Genomic DNA, 19,122 nt, shown 5'->3' with positions numbered 1-19,122 from the left:
TTAATCGTAACGCTAGCTGAGTCGGCGACTTTGCTAGCAGCGTCTCTGCTAAACTAAGAGGATTTACTGGATGAAGCTAACACACCGTGGCTCCCTTTTAGTCGTTGTAGTCTCACTTGTTGGTTAAAAAAGGAAAGTGCTCCAGTGCTTGAGGATTTTCCCAGTGTAATGTCTCTTTAACGGTTTCCCTAACTCCATTCACTTACACAACATGAGCTCTGGTCCCTCAGCCTGGATTTAAGTGATAGAAAAGTTTGAACCATCAGTGTGAAACAGCGTGTTTTAATGTGCACTCAACTCAATTACTGTGTGAAATGTGTTGAACCAAGTGGATCACTCAGCTCTACTCCTACCAGCCATCTTTAAAATGCTGTTTTCATGACTGTATAGTCCATGAAAGACCCAACATGTTCACCACACGTTATGCAAGCTACATCTATAAGAAAATAAAAAATGGAGAAACAGAGTTTGACTGGTTGTGAACATATTTTGCAGGAGGATCCTTCCCTGGAAAGACACTTCAAGGGACATAAAGATGCTGTCACCTGTGCAGACTTCAATCCTAACCGCAAGCAACTGGGTAACTGCCACAACAAGCTTAAGAATATGAGATGATTCAGACTTTATTTGTCAGTAGGCAGATGCTTCTGTAGTTGTACAGCATGTGGTTGGATAGTGTAGTGGTTACATCGCCACCCTCCATGCGGGAGACCTTGTACCTTGTACCTCACTTGCAAGTCGTTATGGATATAAGCGTCTGCCAAATTACTAAATGGAAATGCGTGCTGTTGTCACCCAAAAATGACCTAATACTAGCTCAATATTTGTGCTGAAACATTTATTTTCTCACTTATTGTAGCCTAAAACTGTTAAGCATTAGCCTGACTTGAAACTGAAAAATAAACCGTAGTGTAATTAGTCAAAGCCTTTTATGAAATAATATAATAGATCTTACGAATAGATATGCATCTATGTATGTAAGTACCTTTTATCTAAATCTACTGCAATTTAGTCGTTGACTAAATTTTATCCGTTCATCTGTTTTTTGTCTAGCCTCTGGGTCAGTGGATAAGAGCCTTATGATCTGGAATCTAGCTCCAAAGGCAAGGGCTTTCCGCTTTGTTGGCCACCAAGATGTCATCACTGGTGTGCAGTTTTCCCCTTTTGGCAACCTGGTGGCCACCTCCTCAAAGGACAGAACTGTCCGACTGTGGACCCCTTCCATGTAGGCTTTCATGTCATCGTAATCCCAATCTTTATCTAACTATAAGTACACTGACAATAATATAAAATGTAAAGCATTTTGGTGGATGACGATACTGTAACACAGTAAACTGGCAATATGGTCAGTTATATTCATTATATGTGTGTTTTTATAGGAAAGGAGAGTCAACAGTGTTCAAAGCCCACACCGCTGCCGTACGCAGTGTAGCCTTTTCCAATGATGGCCAGAGACTTGTGACGGCATCTGATGACAAGTCGGTCAAAGTGTGGAGTGTTCACCGGCAGTGCTTTGTCTACTCTCTCAACCAGCACACAAACTGGGTGCGCTGTGCCAGGTATGGTTCTGTCAGCGCCGTCTCTTGTTACAATGTGCATTTGAATGCATGTATATAGAATATCATATAATCAAAATCAAGGTAAAAATACATTTTCTTCTGCTTCAGGTTTTCTCCAGATGGGCGACTCATAGCTTCCTGTGGGGACGACCGCTCTGTCCGGCTGTGGGACACATCCACCAAACACTGTATCAACTGTTTCTCTGATTATGGAGGGTAGGTCCCAAAAACCGCCAGCTTGAGACCTGGTATTCTTGTTTACTGTAATGTTTGCATCACTGTGGATATAGTTTTAATTCTAGCTTTGCAACTAAAGTCTTATTTATCTAGATAGTTAAATCAGAATTTCTTTTTTATTTTAACTGTCTGAACATATATACTTTCCCATCTTTAATGCAAATAGTAGAAAGACATGAGTACACAATGTAGATTCAGACTTCTTACAAAAAACTACTATTACTAAATAGCTGTTTCAGTTTTCAAATATATGCAAGTTCTAAGTTTTTCCTGCAGGTGGCTCTAGACTTTTAATGTGCTGTAAGTCTGTGATTCCTGAATGTTTCTGTTATTCTAGATCAGCAACATTTGTTGATTTCAACTCAAGCGGCACCTGTATTGCGTCCTCGGGGGCAGACAGTACACTTAAAATCTGGGATCTACGGACCAACAAGCTAATTCAGCATTATCAAGGTATGCCATAGTTATAATAATGGATTCTGTTTAGTTATATTTCAATTTCAAAGAGAATCCTGACCATTATTATTCTACTGGGCATTAGGATATACATAATGTAGATGTAACATCTATTTTATTTTTGTTAATGTTTGGTTTAGTCCACAGTGCTGGAATCAATAGCTTTTCCTTCCACCCGTCCAACAACTATGTAATCAGCGGTTCCAGTGACGGCACTATTAAAATCCTGGATCTGCTGGAGGGACGCCTCATTTACACCCTCCATGGACACAAGGTGATGCTATAGCATTGCTCACTTCACCAGCAGACATCAGACTCCATAGGCAGTCTGAGCAGCTCAAGTATTTCCCCTGATTAGTCTTTGGTAACATTTGTCATGTTTTTTTAAATTAACTAACAATGTTACATTTTTTCAGGGTGCTGTAATGACAGTAGCCTTTTCCAGAGCTGGGGATCTCTTTGCTTCAGGAGGAGCTGATGGTCAGGTTGGTGTTTCTTGGTATTTCAGTGTTGCTTTACTTTAGCAGAACATCAGGGGTCTTGGTTCTTTAAAGTTGTGCTGGTCCCTCAATCATCTAGGTGCTGATGTGGAGGACAAACTTTGACACAAAATCCTATCAGGATGTTCTGCAGCAACACAGCCGGAGGTCCACCCCTGATCCTCCACCACACCTGAGCGACGTCCATCCTAGAGGACCTCACGTTCATCATCCACAGTCCACAGCTATTCAGGTCAGTTCAGTTTTTCTAAAATACACATGCAAATTATTTTATACTATTACTGTTATTATATGCTAGTTATTTGTTTTAATTATTTTACACACTGAACAGAGTTCTTTGTAAAAATGATGAGTTGCTAGTTCATGTTTTCTAAAATCATGGTGGTATACAGTTATAGCTTAGTTTTGTTTTTCTTGAACACATCATTCACCATACATACGTGAACACAACAGAAATTAGACTTAACTGAAGTCTCTTGTTTTGTTATAAATAACTGATGTTCAAGCATTAAAACTATTCCTGTACATTTATTGTACTGACAAATGCTAAAAGAAACCTTGTCTACAGTTTAATATTGACATTCTATACCTAACAAAAAGTAAAAGGTAAAAATTATTTGTTTCTCTCCACAGATCAGTCCAACAGTGGCAGACACTCAGTCCACCCACCCGCATGTCATAGAGTTGGGCCAAGCTGTTCACAGCACCATGGTAAGCTGGCAAACTGAATGACTGAACTTTAATCACACAACCTCAGGATTTTTATCACTTAGGATATTTACCTAAAAGGAAAAAATGATATATTCAGTCACTCACCAGATTAAAATAATTAGTCGTGCTGCCAATTAGAGGCTGAAATTAAACATTTGTACCTGTAGATTCAAGATTCAAGGTTGTCCAATTTGTCAATAGTTGTCCCTGTGACCACCAGGTGGCAGTGGAGACCATGCAGTCTTTACAGTTTACTGTGTGAAAGACACTCTGGTGTCTTGTATTCTCAGAACAGTAAACTCAAATCCATAACGTGTCACCCAATTCCCCAAATATTAAATTTTCTGGTTAAATTGAAACTCTACACTCAAACATTCATAGTTGCTGAAAAAACAAACTTTGTCCTCAGATATCACACACAAGCGTGAATTGTACTGAATGCTGAAATTTTGTGCTTTGACCGCAAAAGGACCACATGGTGTACGCAATAAGAAATGAAGGGATTTGTGTGTAGGCTCAACAAATCTGGCTCGTGACAAAACAGGGGAGTAGTGTTTAGAGTATAGGGAATTGGTTGTGCTTTTTGATAAATGACATTTGCCTGGTTATAGTGTTTCAGCATTTGAGAAAAACTGTAAGATCCTGCTGCAGCCTGCCTATAAGGAAAATATTCCTATCACTTGTTGAAATGCTGTGATGCTAGCAGAATACTTCATGATGATGTTCACTACTCAAATACCCTGTTCCTTCCTACAGCTGCAATACAGTTAAACAAGTATGAAATTCATGGGCAAAGCAACATGTCCCTTTTGCCATTATAAGCTTCTTTCTCCAACTGTTTCATCTGCTCGCTAAATTATTGGTATTCATCCAGCAACCCTGTGAATGCCACTTTGTGTTATCAGATAATTCCTTCCAGTAGTTTTTATTTTTGCTCAGACCTCGTTTAGGGCGGCAGAGTATTGACATGGACATGAACTTAAGTAGCGAGTTCACTTTATGTTGCAAGGTGTAGCAGACTGTTCCTTTGTGCAGTGTCCCAGGGATGTTACAGTTACTGGCCTCTGGTGTTGTAAAAAAGAATGACAAGTTTGAGGAACAAAACATTGAGCGTTATAAGGACAAAGCAGATAGTCATGACATATGGTTGTTAACCTTTTTTTAACGTGAACTAAACATTTACTGTGGTAAAGAAGCTCTCATGGTGCGTTACATAGCCTGTACAAAAGACTTCAGTCAAGCACAGACAAAATTATCACTATATATTGTAATATGTGTATATGTGTGTCATTGAAAATGCCATTTAAGTATTTATTAAAGATTCATTCATCGATTTTCTTTTTTTTTTTTTTTTTTTTTTTTAAACTTACTTATATTCTGCATCCAAATCATTGGGATGCATAATGAGAGTATGCTGCTGTATAAGCAGATGAATGTGAGTGGGCCCTGTGTTATTTTTGGATATGGGTATGTTTTCTGAAGTTAACTCAAAGTCAAGTTGTGTGAAGGTCTTTTGAGTGCATTGCACAGCTGTATATGGATCATTTTATATTATATATATTGTTGTCATTGAGCTGGCATTATTATGCTGTTAGGAAAAGGTGATGTTATAGGTATTACATTTACATTTAGTGATTTGTCAGATGCTTTTATAGGTAGGTCACAGCCAGGATTTGCGGTCTCCTGCATGGATGGTTGTGATGTTGCCACTACGGTATCCAGCTGCCTGTTATCATAAATATTAAATAATAAGTATTTTATTTAATTCTTTTTTTAAATCATTGAAAATGAAGCATGTTGTAGTCTATATAAGTGACAGCTCAGTTTTTCTGTGGTGTGCCGCTCTACTTGTCTCAGTGTCTTCTTCCCTGCCATTGGTTTGCTGTGTGTGGGAAGAAAGCCATGAATGAACCAAGCCAAGTGGAAGTTATTTAGAGTGAAGATGGCCAAGTCAGATAAGTGTTTTGGGTTCAGGAGTCCAGTAAACACACAACTGAACTGCCATTCATGACTTGACATTATGATGTTACCAAGGAACTGTGCAGGTAAAGGAAGCTATTTGTTTTAACCCAGTATCAGATGGATGTCTTTACAGTTATGGCTGATTTCTGTTATATTGTTAGATGTATGAAAGTCATTATTAGTGAAGCAGCCTTTCTGGAAGGGCTTTCTGACAGATTTGACGTGTCTAGTAGTCTCATCTTACTAAAAAGGTAAATAAGTAGTTACTTGATGTGTTGATACTCACTGTGGTCGAACAGATCTAAGATAAAACCACCCACAGAAATGAAGACTCCCTTAACACAACATCCAAGGAAATGCATCAGTATACTCTTTTACATTGCTTTGAAAACAAATCATAGGGAAGTTACAGTGCAACAGCTAGGTTGGATACAAACTGCTAGAAAATGCTTCATTATGCATATATTCTGGTTTTGGGCTCTTGTTTTTTTGCTAAGTAAAACAAGCTGTGTAGTTCAGCAGCCTCTTTCTCAGGTTCAGCTCCTTCTCCTGTCTTTTTTTGTTTCTTCCTCCTGATCCTCCTCCTCCTCCTTTTTTTCCTGCTCTTCGTTCTCTCTGTTGCTGAAGGAGCCTGTCTTTGTCCCCTGTATGAATCGGCTGAGCATGCCTCAATGGAAATGCTTGTGAGATGGGGAGGAATAGAGATCACAGAGATGGGGGGGGCAGGTAGGAATCCACGTGCCGGTTCCCAGGCCCCCTGGGGGCCCCAGCCAGGAAGCAGCAGCCCTAGCTCTAATAATAGACTAGCTGGAGTACTGCCTGCCTGCTTAACTAACTCAGTGCACCCTTGTGTCACAAACATTTAATACATGTACATCGGTTGTATTCTTGCTAAAAATAGTAAAATTAGCGCTGGTTCACAACATGCTTACATAGTCAGTGCACCACTGTGGTCAAATTTAAAACAAAGTTCTCACATCACATCATCTCTTCTCCACGCCTCCTTTGTTGAAACCTGCCTCAGTGCCTGCATGTGCGTTTACATAACGTGTACATGTGTCAGCAGATTTGTGAATTTTTCAAGTTATCTGTGTGGGTACTTGGGGTTGGATTGTGCGTACCTGCATTGATGTGTGTTTATGAGGGTAATTTATGTCTAGATTGGTTCAGAGCAGGCAGCCCCCAGTGCTACTCCTCCTGTCAGCTCTCATCAACTTATTTCCATCACTGCGAAACTCCTCCTCTACTCTCCTCTCCTCTCTTCTCTTGCCTTCATCCTTTTTTCCTCTTGTGTTTCCTCATCCTTCCCCCCTGGTCATTTCCTCCTCATTTCATCATGGCTGATGTCCTCAGAGTGCTTTCCCTTCCGCCTTGCGTCGGTGTTTCCCCTCCATTGCCCTAATTGGTCCAAGCGTAGGCGGAAACGGACAGATAAGGGGTAAGAGAGCCTGACAAACAAATGGTGAGAGAGATGGGGAAAGGATGGGAGATGCAAATGGCCTGAGGTTGGTGCGTAGGTGGATGGATGGGGAGGTTCCCTTACTCAGTTACTTCTGCCATCAGTGACCTTCATGTCCTTAAGTTAGGGTCTCCCCGCTTATTACTTATGCATTATTTTTCTTTCACATTGTCGTTTGGCCTTGGTGCCACTAAACTCTGTTGATCATAGTTTGCATTATATGTTGTAATGTCCTCTTTTGGCTGAGGCAAGGATAACCTTGTCCACTACATTCTTGCACTTTTTTGTGAATGTTTATCCTATTTTGTCCCAAGTCTCTTAGTTCGAGTGAAGAGAAGTCTTAATACTTCAGCAAACATTAACTGATTGATAGATCTGTGAGACGGCCTTCTCAGAAGAACGTGTTGTAATAAATTGTAATAGTGTGATGTTCATACATTTTTGGCTATAAAGTCCAGCTGACTTGCCAACAGAGGCAGAAACATTTAAGACATTCAAGTTGTTTGTAATCTCTTACATGCGCACATAACATCGAAATTCGAATGCTTGTATGGACAGAGAGCTGATGGCAGTAATAACACGATAACACTGATGCGGTATCAGCTGTGGCTTTGTGTCCTTCCTCCCTCTCTCAGTCTCTTTCTGCATTAACCATTAAGCTGTGCTGTGAGCTAGTGACACTAGCAGGGTTTAGTGCTTCTGAAGGCAGTGTTATCACCAAACACAGTGTCATTACAGAGCAGAGAGAGGCCATGAGTAGTGTCCTCACCTTCCATTGACATTATAGAGCTTTAATAGACACACCAGTAACCATAAAATGACATATCTCACCTGTGCCAACAGTCACACAGTGCTCCTGTCTGTGTGTTCTTGAGCTCTGTACTTGTCCTCACTCTGGATAACACAAGCTACATTTGAGTGAGGTTGTTAAAGGACCTCCAGGATGTATCTGAGCTAAATTAGAAGGAGGTTGTTTTAATCAAAGAGCTCCACAGTTACCTGCTGCCAGCTAAATAGACTTAGAAAATGACATAAAATGTAAATAAAGCAATGTTAATTTCTCCTCATTGACTGACTTTAATTTAACTGGGAAACTTTAATTTGTCCTTTTTAATGTGCACAACATACATAAATTATTTCCTTCCAATTGTCTTATTTTCAATTTAGGATGAGATTAAGAAAAGGGTAGAGTAGAAAATGTATCCTACAAAAAAAAGTTTGCGATTCTTTTGCCACAAAAAATGAAAATAAGTGTGGAATCTTTTTGATAATAGTAAAGAAAGTATACTTTTGTTGAATGGTGTGACAGGATGTCTCTTTAAAATTTAGTGCAGTCTGTTGTCTGCTTGAGTCTCTCCTCTTGATGAAAGGCAGCAGAGTGGGTGACGACACGGGAAGTGTCAAATCCATTGCACTGAATAGATATCAAGTCATCTGTGAAATACATGAAGAATGGCAAGCATGAAATGAGGCCAAGGAGGAAGTTATACTATGAGTGTCTGTCTGTCTTTATGAGGACCCTAATGTCCACATAGGTAAGTCCATAAAAATCTTCCAGAGGAAAGCAAGTTAGGGCAAGTTTGCACTTCAGTTTGTCATGTAACAGTTAATCTCATTTTAATTCAGAGTTTAGAGACAAAGTTAGGATCAAGTTGAGTTTATGCATCTTGCTAATGAAATTTACTTGCATAACAATAAGGCTAAAGGGTAAAGGGACATTTTAAACATCGCAAGGTGTCCTCTATCAACAGGCCTCGTGTCACAGACCTTTTGTAAGTGAATGTGTTTCTTTTTGTAGACGTGTGTTTCTCCATCCAGTGTAAATTAATCTTGATCATACGTGACGGTGTTTAGTAGATTTATTGTGCCCTGCTCTTATTTTTAATTGTCCTAACCAACTGTGAAAATGTAAAGCATTACCCATTTGTGTAATTGCACAGTCTGTAACATATATAGCCCCGCCCCTAATCTCTCTTTAGCTTCATGTGCACAGGATACTAGATAGCCCAGAGGTTTAGATACCAAATTGAAGTGCTGTAGAGGAGAACACGAGTGACATGACACAACGGAAGCAAGCTAAAGATAGTAACAACTCTTGGGGGCAGGATGGTTCACTTTTCACCAGGACATAGGCTCCCAGAGGCTGTATAACACCCTCACACTCACAAACACCCACACGCATACACCCCTGTGCATGCTCAGTCAGAAACACAGTCAAGCACATTCATTCATACTGGCTTTTATTCTCACACTCAGTCTACTGCAGATATAATCTGAAAACCATGCAGAATGGTTAGATCTCAAACAAATAGTGTTTTTATTATTATTTATTATTAAACCATCATGTGCAGTACAACCATTTTATTCCTTTAGTAAAGTTAGTAAATTAAAACAAATATATTTTACCAAAGTACAATTTACTATCTGTTAACCACACAACAGCAGAATAAAGCAAAAGGTTGAACATTTAACTAGAGAGAGAGATTTTTCTCAGAAGTGGTGGAGACCAAACTAGAGCTGAAAGTGCATATTTAACAAAACTAAAATATGAAATTGTCCTAATAGTGTGCTGAAAGCACATAATGTAGCTAACGGCAACAAACTTTATTGATCCCTTTAGGGAAATTGTTGTTTTGACAGCTGCAGTAGATGACAGTGCTACTGTGGGGGTGTTGGTGTCTTGTGAAGGACACCTCGACATGTAGCCAGGAGGAACCGGGAGTCGAAGCACTGACCCTGGGGTTAATAGATGACTGCTCTACCAACTGAACTACATGTTGCCCCAAGTTGTGTATGTATTTAATGGGACAATACATAACTAAGAATGTTATGATTAAACATGCTAGCTCCTGACCATTTGATAGCCTCAGCAACATTAAGTCAAAGAGGAAACCTGTCTCGGGATACCGCTCTCGTTCAATAAATCTGTTTTGCCACAAGACTCCCTTTGACGGCCTCTCTGGTGCTGGCATTCAAGTGTCCGAAAACTTTATCTTCCTCATCAAAAATACAAGAGGAGGGTAAGCCTCATCACTAATTCAGCAGGATTCTCTCTTTCCTCACCTCACCTCTGTCAGCCTTCCTGTTTCTCCTGCTCTCAGCATTACTTAACACTTGTAGCAGGTGGTCACTTGAGGGCCGTGTTGCATTTAGTTTCTCTGCTCATCAGGAGTATAGTTTTTCTGACCTTGGATTGTTGCATATAAAAACGTATTTTTGTCTCCTTTACAAGTTGAATACTCTGCATAACCACCACTATGGAAAATATGTTGCTAATTATTAATAATCTCTAGAAAAACATGAACTACAATTGTACATTTTTAAAATAGCGCTGTAATAAGAGATCATACTTTAGAGACAAATTAATAAATAAAAAAGGTCTTGTTTACTTTGTGGTCTTGGAAGGACACTGTAATCCATGAAGTCTTTATGCACATTGTTGTGTTGTGAATGAATATGTATAACCAAGGTGAGACGTGGAAGCATGTGACTGGATGTCTGTTTTCTTGGGTTGTTTTTTTAAGATATAGGGTTTTAAATGTGAAATAAAGAATAAACTAGTTCATTGTCTTGAAACCTTCCTTATACTATTACATACAGTATCTTATTTAAATCTGGCAAGTGTACTTATGAAAAACAGTTATCTAGTGTTCAAGCCATCTGATGCCTGCCATCACTATTTTTGCCACAGTATTTTTCTCTTCAACATTTTGGAGAGTTTTGAGAGCTGTTTACTTCCATTACTGTCACTGCACGGGCTTCCCTCCTTGCATGTGACCTCCGCTATCCTTCCGCATTCAACCAACACCCAGCCCTCTCAATGTGTTCTCTCAAGGGTACAGCTTGTATCCTTAGGGGCCTCTACTGGATATGTTCTGAGAGTTGGACCGTGGAAGAGGCTAAAAATAACCAGAAAGGTCTATTACAGGTACCAGGGACACCTGAAAGGCAAATGATGATGTGTTGTGTTTTCTTCCTTGCTTGCTGTTATCCCTGCATAGAGAAATAGGGGGAGGCTTTGTGAAAGATGAAAATAGACCTTGGATGAGATGCGAGATTTAACTATGTTGTCGTCATCTTGCCTGTAAGATCCTAGCAGGAAGAGAGGAGGAAAAAGCAAAGCAAAAACAACTGTGGTATTCCTCCTACTCTGTGATTGTTTCATGTTTTGATTGATTTGTTTTTTATATATATTTTCTAATGATTTGTTAAATCTGTGCTCTTCTCACATAAGGTTTCAGTATTTGAGATTGTACATTATTTTTTTATATTTATAATCTCCAGTGAAGGTTGTTCAAAGTGATAATTAAGTATTTTCTTCTATTTTCTTCTTTTGTATTGGAAGCTGTTTCATAAAAGCAAAGTAGAAAGATAACCATGACTCAGGAGTTCAGCATTCCTATTTTCATCTGATGAAAAACAGTAAAATAAAAACACTCTTTTATATGTTGACTTGCTTTGTGAACTAGCACCCCTTCCAGTGTGCCAAAAAAGAAACATCCTTTGCCATACTCGGTGCATTTTGTACCGGCCATTAAGAAGAGCAACATTAAACTAAATGATGTTTTTACCTTTATCTTCAGTTCCCCATGTTCCCCTCACTGCACACCTGAGTGCTTTTGCCAATGTTTCAACATCAATATTCCAGCTACCTTTTATGATTGTTTTTCACTGTATGTTGTGAGAATTACAGTAAAAAAGTCCATTAGGTGCTGTGCTATTTGTGTACTGTAGATGAACTTTACTTAGATTAATCAACAGCTCTAGATTGTTTAACTAAAAAGGTTTCTATTGTATTATTGACTAACATGTTGACTAAATACTTATATTCAGACTATTTAGGTTTGTCTAATTGGTGGACCACTGTAACTAAACTAAATGTAAAGGAACTGCTAGGCACTGTATGCATGTGTGTGGAAATAACAGGCTAATATCTGGCTGTGTTGTTCGCTGATGCTATTTTCTCCTGAGTGGAGGCAGAGAGGATGTGGCCCGGTGAACTGCGTAGGCAGATCAGACACCTCATGGCTCTGCTGCCGGCCGGGATTATTTCTGTACAGCTCATCTAGGCTTGCACAGAAACAAATTATTGATTTTTCTGAACATTTTTATGTGTTCTTTTTTAAACCCATTGTGTGGCATCTACCTGCAGACCTTGAGTGATTGGGGAGAAGGTTACTTTTACTGGACTCGCAGTGGATTTAGGTTTGAATATAGAATTGATTTTTTTTTTTTTATTGCCATTTTTAGCTGTTTAGCTGTTTGATGGGAATAGATACAGTACTGGTTCATCTCATATGTGTTGTGGCATAGTTCTTCCACATATTATACTAATTGTGCTATATATACAGTATATGTGTGTACAGTAGCATACCCAAATCCATATTTTATGCTAAGTACAGTTTTGTTTTTGTCTGTCTCCAAAAATATCTGTCCATTTGTCTTCCTTGCACATACACTGCCTGACCAAAAAAAGCCACCACCTGGATTTCACTAAACAAATAGGTAAGAGCCTTCCCCTTCCCTGGATAATTACAGCTAGCACAGTGAGGTCGGCTGTCAACCCGAATATACTGAATGACCAGGTTATTCCATAATTTTTTTTCTTCCTTGATGGTACTGGCATATTCCAAAGAAGACAATTCATCATCATCAGAATTCATCAGCTTAAATTGTGAAATACTGATTTAGGGAACATAAAACACTGTTTTCACATCTGGATTGGCCACCATAGACCCTAAATTTGGGATGTGCTGGAGAAGACATTATGCAGTAGTCCAATCCCATCATCAGTACAAGAGAAATTAGTGCAAATAAACGTGACATTGCGTAAGGTTATTGAAATGATGTCACAGCGAATGTGTGCTGCAAAGCAGAAGGCAGCCTGGAATATATGAGACTGTGTGACTTTTTTGGCCAGGCCCTGTATATTTTTGTATGTCACTCTGTGTGTAGGATTCCTTGTACTTGTGTCTACACACCCAAACATGTGTCTGTGAAAGGAGGATTACTGGGAAAGGAATAGGAAAACAAATCCATTTCCTGTCAGTGAGAAAGCAACAGGGTCATGGTTTCTCTCCGGAGGTGCAGCTGTAACCCAAAACTGCCAGGTTAAATCCCATCTCCCCTTGCTGCTACCCCCCTCCTGTTAAGCTCATAGTCCACCTGTTAGGAAGTCATTCATCTCACTGTTCCCTAGAGAGGGATAACTGGATCCCCCACCTCTGGCCACAGCCGAACTGATGGATGGCTTTAATGGGCTTTTACTGTTTGATATATCCGCTTTCTTACTCTTTCTTTTCCAAATCTAATCTCCTTTCTTTATCTCTTTACTCTGTCTGCTCATGACTTCTTTCCTCTTTTCCACTTAGTGTCCGTGTCTTTTTCACATATGCAACTTTTCAATGAAATAAGGTTTTGTTGCAGCATCAATTTTATGTTGAAACATTACCTACATTCTGAAGTCCTCTCCATGCGGATATTTTTATTTTTGTGATCTAATTAGCTAATCAATAGCAAAATCAGAGTAAATGTAAAGAGCAGATTAAGAAAACAGGAAATTGTATAAATTAAATAACCTGTATAATTACCAAATCAACTTGAAACTGGTTTACAGTGCTTTTAATTTGTATATGTCATCTTCATGATGAGAGTGTATTGTTTAACATGTATCACAACTTAATACAACTGCTCCTCAGCTGGGTCTGGGGAATGTGCAAATGTGCCACGTTTATCCAGGGAATCTTTCACCATTTAATATCACTTACTCTAAACTCCAGGACATATGTCACATGTGCGTTGTTTACGTTTAGTACACGTAATGTAGAGAACTTAGTCCTGAGTAGTACATCGTTGCTAATGTTCTTCCAGGATCTAGGTTTTGTGATGGACCTTTTTACAGTGTCCCATGTTGTAAGTAGAAGTATGACTAGTAGGTAGTACCACTTTAAATTCTTTAGTCAAGTTGAAGTACTCAGTACATGCTCTGAACTCAACTTAAATACAAAAGTACAAGTATTATGTTGTTTACAATAAATATGAACGTCTATTCCACTGTTGCACTAACCACTCTGCACTGGAATTATAATTGTTTCAGCCTTTCAACTTTGCTGATACCTTTTTGATCTTTTGAGAAGATTTTAATCAGATGTAGACTCATCCAGCCAAGAAATGTAGTCTCTATGCCAACAGTTGTGATTATGGTCTCCATACCAAACAATTTTCATATTGTTAGATCAAGAGTCATTTTTTTGATCCAGAGAAAGTTTTTTGTGGCATTATTGTTATTTTTTGTTTGATTGTTTGTCAAAGTTCAGATGTGAGGGTCTTGGTTAAAGATGCTTAACTACATGTGCAGTGGCTATGAGCCCAGTATGCGTGGGAACATGGGAAACATTAGGTTCCTAGCGTAGTCTGAGAGGGAGATCAGCACTAGCCTAGAGCTTGCATTGTCTTACAGTGGCAATTAGCACTAAGCAGTGGGGTTACTCTGAATGACCAATGAGTTTCCCACAGGTGCTTTGCAGTCCTTTTGGTATTATCTTAAGTGCTAAATCTGATTAGCAAGCATTTGTGTGGCAATGCACCGCCATCTAATCTCCCTTGTTGATACCCATCTGTTTGGCACTTTTTTGTGAGAGCTACTTCCCTTGAAATGTTAGCTTTAATATTTGCTATTATTGCATTACTACTTACTTTAGTATTTACAGTATTTGTAAATGGACCATGCATATTTGAATGCATTTGGATGTTTAGATGCTCTTTCTTTACTTTTTATGTTCTTTAACATGAGTATTTTCTGCAGATGAACTTCATGCACGGGATTTCCTGTGACACTTAGAGTTATCTCATTTGCTGTTTGTCCATCATCTCTGTCACTCTTTCTCTTCTTAAGTTGTTTACCTGTATAATGACTGCAGGTTGGCTTTCTCAGATGTAAAAGGATATGACTCATTCTTGGATATGTGTCAAGATTACAAGATTAACCTCCTGTTGTCCTACAAACACCTAAGCCTTCCATATGTCAACATATTTCTTTCTTGAATACAAATCCTGATTGTCCTTCAGTTGCATTTGCAGTTGTATCCTGCTACCCATTCTTCCACCCAGGTTTATTGTTATTGGCCATGACACAGTTGTTTAAATATTAACTTGGTCAAGCTGGACAGCATTGTGTAACTGTCTTTCAGAAGAACAGAACACCTTGTGAATGGTAGTGTAACACTTGGCTGCTCATTACTACAGAGCTTGGTGCTTCACGCATGAATGTGGTTTGGAAAATGTTATACTTTAATGAAGGATGCTTGTCAGTTAGCAAACTGTGTAGAATGATTACACATTGGTATTTAATTCATCCAAAATACTGGTGAAGATTGTCTTGGTGGCTATTGAGAGATGGATCTGAATTGATATAAGTTTAAAAAAATTAAAGCAGCAGGACTGATTATGAATTAATATTTAGTTTTCATGCTAAAAAGTTAAAGTTTGTGCTTTCTATGTAAAGACAACAATGCAACAAAAGCTAGTCTCTGTGAAGACAGAGAAGTGAAGACAGTAAAATTATGGATTCGTGTTAGGTAACTAGCTAACTTTGTCTAATTAGCCTCTTTGCCTTGACAATGAATAATTACTTGGCCTTCATCTCCCAAACAGCATTGTTATTGACCCATACACATTGAAAATACATATAGCTGTCTGTACTTGTATAAACTTTTATCCTCGCAGAGGTGTAAGAGGAGAGATTCACATATGTATTACATTGCCAATGTGGCGCGCTGGCAGGGACACTGGTTTTATAACCTGCAATACTGCGGCGAGTGCTGTACAGGGATTGCAAGTGCCTAAAACTTGTAGTTTGTTTTCATATCTTTGTTTTTCCTCTTTTGATATGCGATTGAAATATTTATTGCTTGGAACAGATGGAAAACTGCCCTGCTGATCGTGTCAAATCAAACTCAGCAGTGAGAATATCACAGTTTCAAATTTCAAATAAGCCAAGCAGATCAGGATATTTACTATTAGAAAGTGAAGCATGCTATGTATAGTCACAGTATTGATCATAGTATTGTTTTACTGGCCTACTTCCAGTAGTGGTCCTTAGGCAAGACCTCTTTGCACTTACCCTGCGTTTACTTTGTTAGTCGCTTTGGATAAAAGCATCTGCTAAACGACTAAATGTAAATGTGGCATGTTTGAGGTTTGTGAAAGGTATTTTTTATCATACATTTGTCAATATTGCACAACCCTACTGTGACAGAAAGCTGTATTAAAAAGTACATTATGTATACCTTAGTATGGCCCACTACAGTTTTCTGTGTGAGATGTCCACACACAACCTTTGTGCAGCCAGTCCCCTTGTGACCGTCTATATTTGAACACTTATTTGAGCCTAATGAAAAGAAGTCACCCATTTATTTTCTTCTCTACAGTAAATTATTCTTAGAAAATCCCTTTGGTGCTCTGATTATTCATTTGAACACTTCAAAAGCCTTGGTCTGAACTGACAGCCATGGTCCTGGTCAAGAACAACAGGAGCTATGTTAGGCTCTCGTGAGGGCCAATGACAAGAAGTCTGGTCAACAAGTAACACAGCGAATGCAGTGTGAATTAGGCAAGGACCAATTGGATCAGGAAGGAGAAATTCAAATGTCTTAGGGTTTTCCCTTAAGAACACACTATGAAACTACTGTATATTAATTTATCAAAATTTAAGTGTCTTGACTACTTGAGCAGATTGTCTATGAAGAACAGCATCTGATAGACATTTAGCTTCCATACCATAAAGAGTTTAGCAGATGGTAAAAGCAGAAGGCAGTTTCAAACCTAAACTTTGTAGTACACTAGTATTAAATGAGTTGCATCTCAGTGCAACTCACAGTCAAGCACAATAGCCTTTAGTGTTTGGAAGTGCCCAGGAGGAAACACGTGATAATCTGTTGATCCACCTGTTTCAAGACGTGGGCTTGAAGGTTTGGCTTGTTTGACTCCCGACTCTTGTGGAGGTGGTATTATACAAATGACAAAAGGGCTTCAATGTTCGAATGATTTTCCTCGTCTCTCACATGTTTTTTCTGGTTCTCAGATGTTTGCCCAGCAGGACATCTCCCACCTCTGGAGTCTTCTTCCTCCACTGGAAAGTGTAGGCTGTTGCATTTCTCTCTCCCAAAAATAACAAATGCATACAATACAGCTTATATTTCCAGTCTGCACATTAGTTTCAGCTGTGTGTGAGGCTGGTGAGGAAGATGATGACCTAGGATTGATTGTTCTTCAGTATAAAGTTAGGGTACTACATAAATAAAGAATCTGAGCCAACCAGGATAATTTAATGATATATTAGTCTTGAAGTGTTATGTGTGAACACAATTTACTATTTACCACATTTTTTACCATTCAGAGCTTGGACGCCTATGTTGGCGTATATATTTGAATATATTTGCAATATACACTGTATCTGATGTAACTATCCCTTGTGCTGTTTAGACTTGATGACCACATAAAACCTGGCTTTAATGTGAGAGGAGGAGGGTAAGTGCAGGACCTTCACTGGGTTTACCAGATGTTCTGCATAGAGAAATGGGTCAAACATTGCTTTTGCCATTTGGATTGATCAGCTTTGGAAACAAGACTAAATTGCTAATCTCTTTGTTTTTGGCATCTTCTAAAGCTCATAGTATGCAGGCTTACCAGGTTCCAGACAGGACCTACAGACGAATTAATCAGGAACAAATCCCTAAATTTTCTTAAACATCCCAGAAGAGGAACTTTCTTCGACCTGAGATTGGCAGCTTAACGATTTACAGGAATTGATTTTAGATCACGTTGCGTCTCATTTGTAACAAAAAGGTAGTACCGTACCCTGTTATATATAATATACTATATACGGTTTCTGTGAATATCAAGCCTTTTTAAAACACTGGAATCCTGAACTTAACTAGACAGGTGCTGCCTGTGAGAACGCAAATGTGTAAAGTAGTTAGTCTGGATATTAAACATACAAAGTCCATTTAAGGTTCAATTGTATGTGAATAGAGCATTGTAATTTTCATGTAAATTCATCGCAAGTGAGTGGGCATGTGGATGCTCTATAAACTAAATACTGGGATTTCCGCAGCATGTTAAGTTTTGTGTCCTGCTTACTCTGCAGGCACCACCCTTTGCCTAAATCAAACAGGGTATTTCCAGTAGGTGAGAACACGTCCGATACACACAATCTCCTGTTATGTGCTACATGTGTGAAAGGGCAACTCTAGACAATGCCCGGACCTGATTCTCTGGACACTGTCTGGACTGCATATCAAAAAGCTTTAAAGTACACACACTTAAACACTCACAAATGCACACACACTCTGCATGGTACCTTCTGTTCTAAGGAAATCTATCATGGTCCTCTTGCATCCCATCGTTTGATGTGTAAGGTCTTAGCGGCGGATGTCAGCCTAATTTAGCTCTTCCAGCCGGGATCTAATCTGTCTCCTTAGTGCTGCACGGCTTCATCCATGCAGCATGACATCACGATCTCGAAACCTACGTGAATGCTGAAAAAATAATTACTTAAACAGATGAGTACAGAGAAACAAAGTCAATGCCTGAATAGGCACAAAGTCATAAAAGAGAATGGAACCCCTAGGTTTCATCTGAATGTATATCCTGAGATTTACAGTTACAGTCTTACTGTTAATACTGCTTTGATGCACAATCAATATATTGAGCTTCTACACAAACCAAAGCTATTTATAATATTGATAGAAGCATAGGTATGAAGATACACACAGCCACATATGGGTCTACACATAAAATAAAGGATGGAGGGAGGGAGGGAGGGAGCAAAGAGAACTTATATACACACAGACAGACAGGGACAGAAAAGCCTACTTGTTTGTCTCTCTGGTAGAGCTGAGAGACAGCTTGGTACTATAGGACCCATGAAGACAGACCACAAAGCCCACCTGTGAATACCACAGACTCGGACAGACTCTCTTTGCTCCCTCCTGCCTGTACTGTGAAGGGCAGAGGAACAGCATGACCTCTAACCCCCCACTGCTCCAACTGCCAGTCAAGCCGCCCACCACGCCACCTCTCCCCTCTTTCATTGCTCCTTTCCTGTGATGCTACTCAATGGTGGCAGTGCTCACTGCTTCCTCTCTGAGGGCCTCTTTAACCCCATCAGCTGGCCTTTCCTTGCCATTCATTTAGCCACCTGCGATCAGTGTTTCCCACAGGTTGGCATTTTGGTGAG

At 39.3% G+C, this 19,122-nt stretch overlaps 1 protein-coding gene across 2 annotated transcripts in view; it reads left to right on the top strand.

Annotated features, from left to right (window-relative positions):
* Positions 1 to 19,122, top strand: part of poc1b (POC1 centriolar protein B) — a 37,050-nt gene that overhangs the window by 368 nt on the left and 17,560 nt on the right. Inside the window, exons 2-11 of one of the 2 annotated variants that reach the window (XM_026365988.2) lie at positions 496 to 580; positions 1,054 to 1,225; positions 1,380 to 1,559; positions 1,668 to 1,775; positions 2,134 to 2,249; positions 2,393 to 2,526; positions 2,669 to 2,737; positions 2,832 to 2,984; positions 3,386 to 3,463; positions 16,966 to 17,022. In XM_026365988.2, the coding sequence (XP_026221773.1) occupies positions 496 to 580; positions 1,054 to 1,225; positions 1,380 to 1,559; positions 1,668 to 1,775; positions 2,134 to 2,249; positions 2,393 to 2,526; positions 2,669 to 2,737; positions 2,832 to 2,984; positions 3,386 to 3,463; positions 16,966 to 17,022 (1,152 nt within the window). The remainder of the gene's footprint in view (positions 1 to 495; positions 581 to 1,053; positions 1,226 to 1,379; positions 1,560 to 1,667; positions 1,776 to 2,133; positions 2,250 to 2,392; positions 2,527 to 2,668; positions 2,738 to 2,831; positions 2,985 to 3,385; positions 3,464 to 16,965; positions 17,023 to 19,122) is intronic. The other variant, XM_026365989.1, reaches the window with a different exon arrangement.

The sequence above is a fragment of the Anabas testudineus genome, chromosome 6 (genome assembly GCF_900324465.2).
Source record: "Anabas testudineus chromosome 6, fAnaTes1.2, whole genome shotgun sequence".
Taxonomy (NCBI): domain Eukaryota; kingdom Metazoa; phylum Chordata; class Actinopteri; order Anabantiformes; family Anabantidae; genus Anabas; species Anabas testudineus.
Note: the sequence above shows the minus strand (reverse complement) of the source record. Positions and strands in the feature narration are given on the sequence as shown.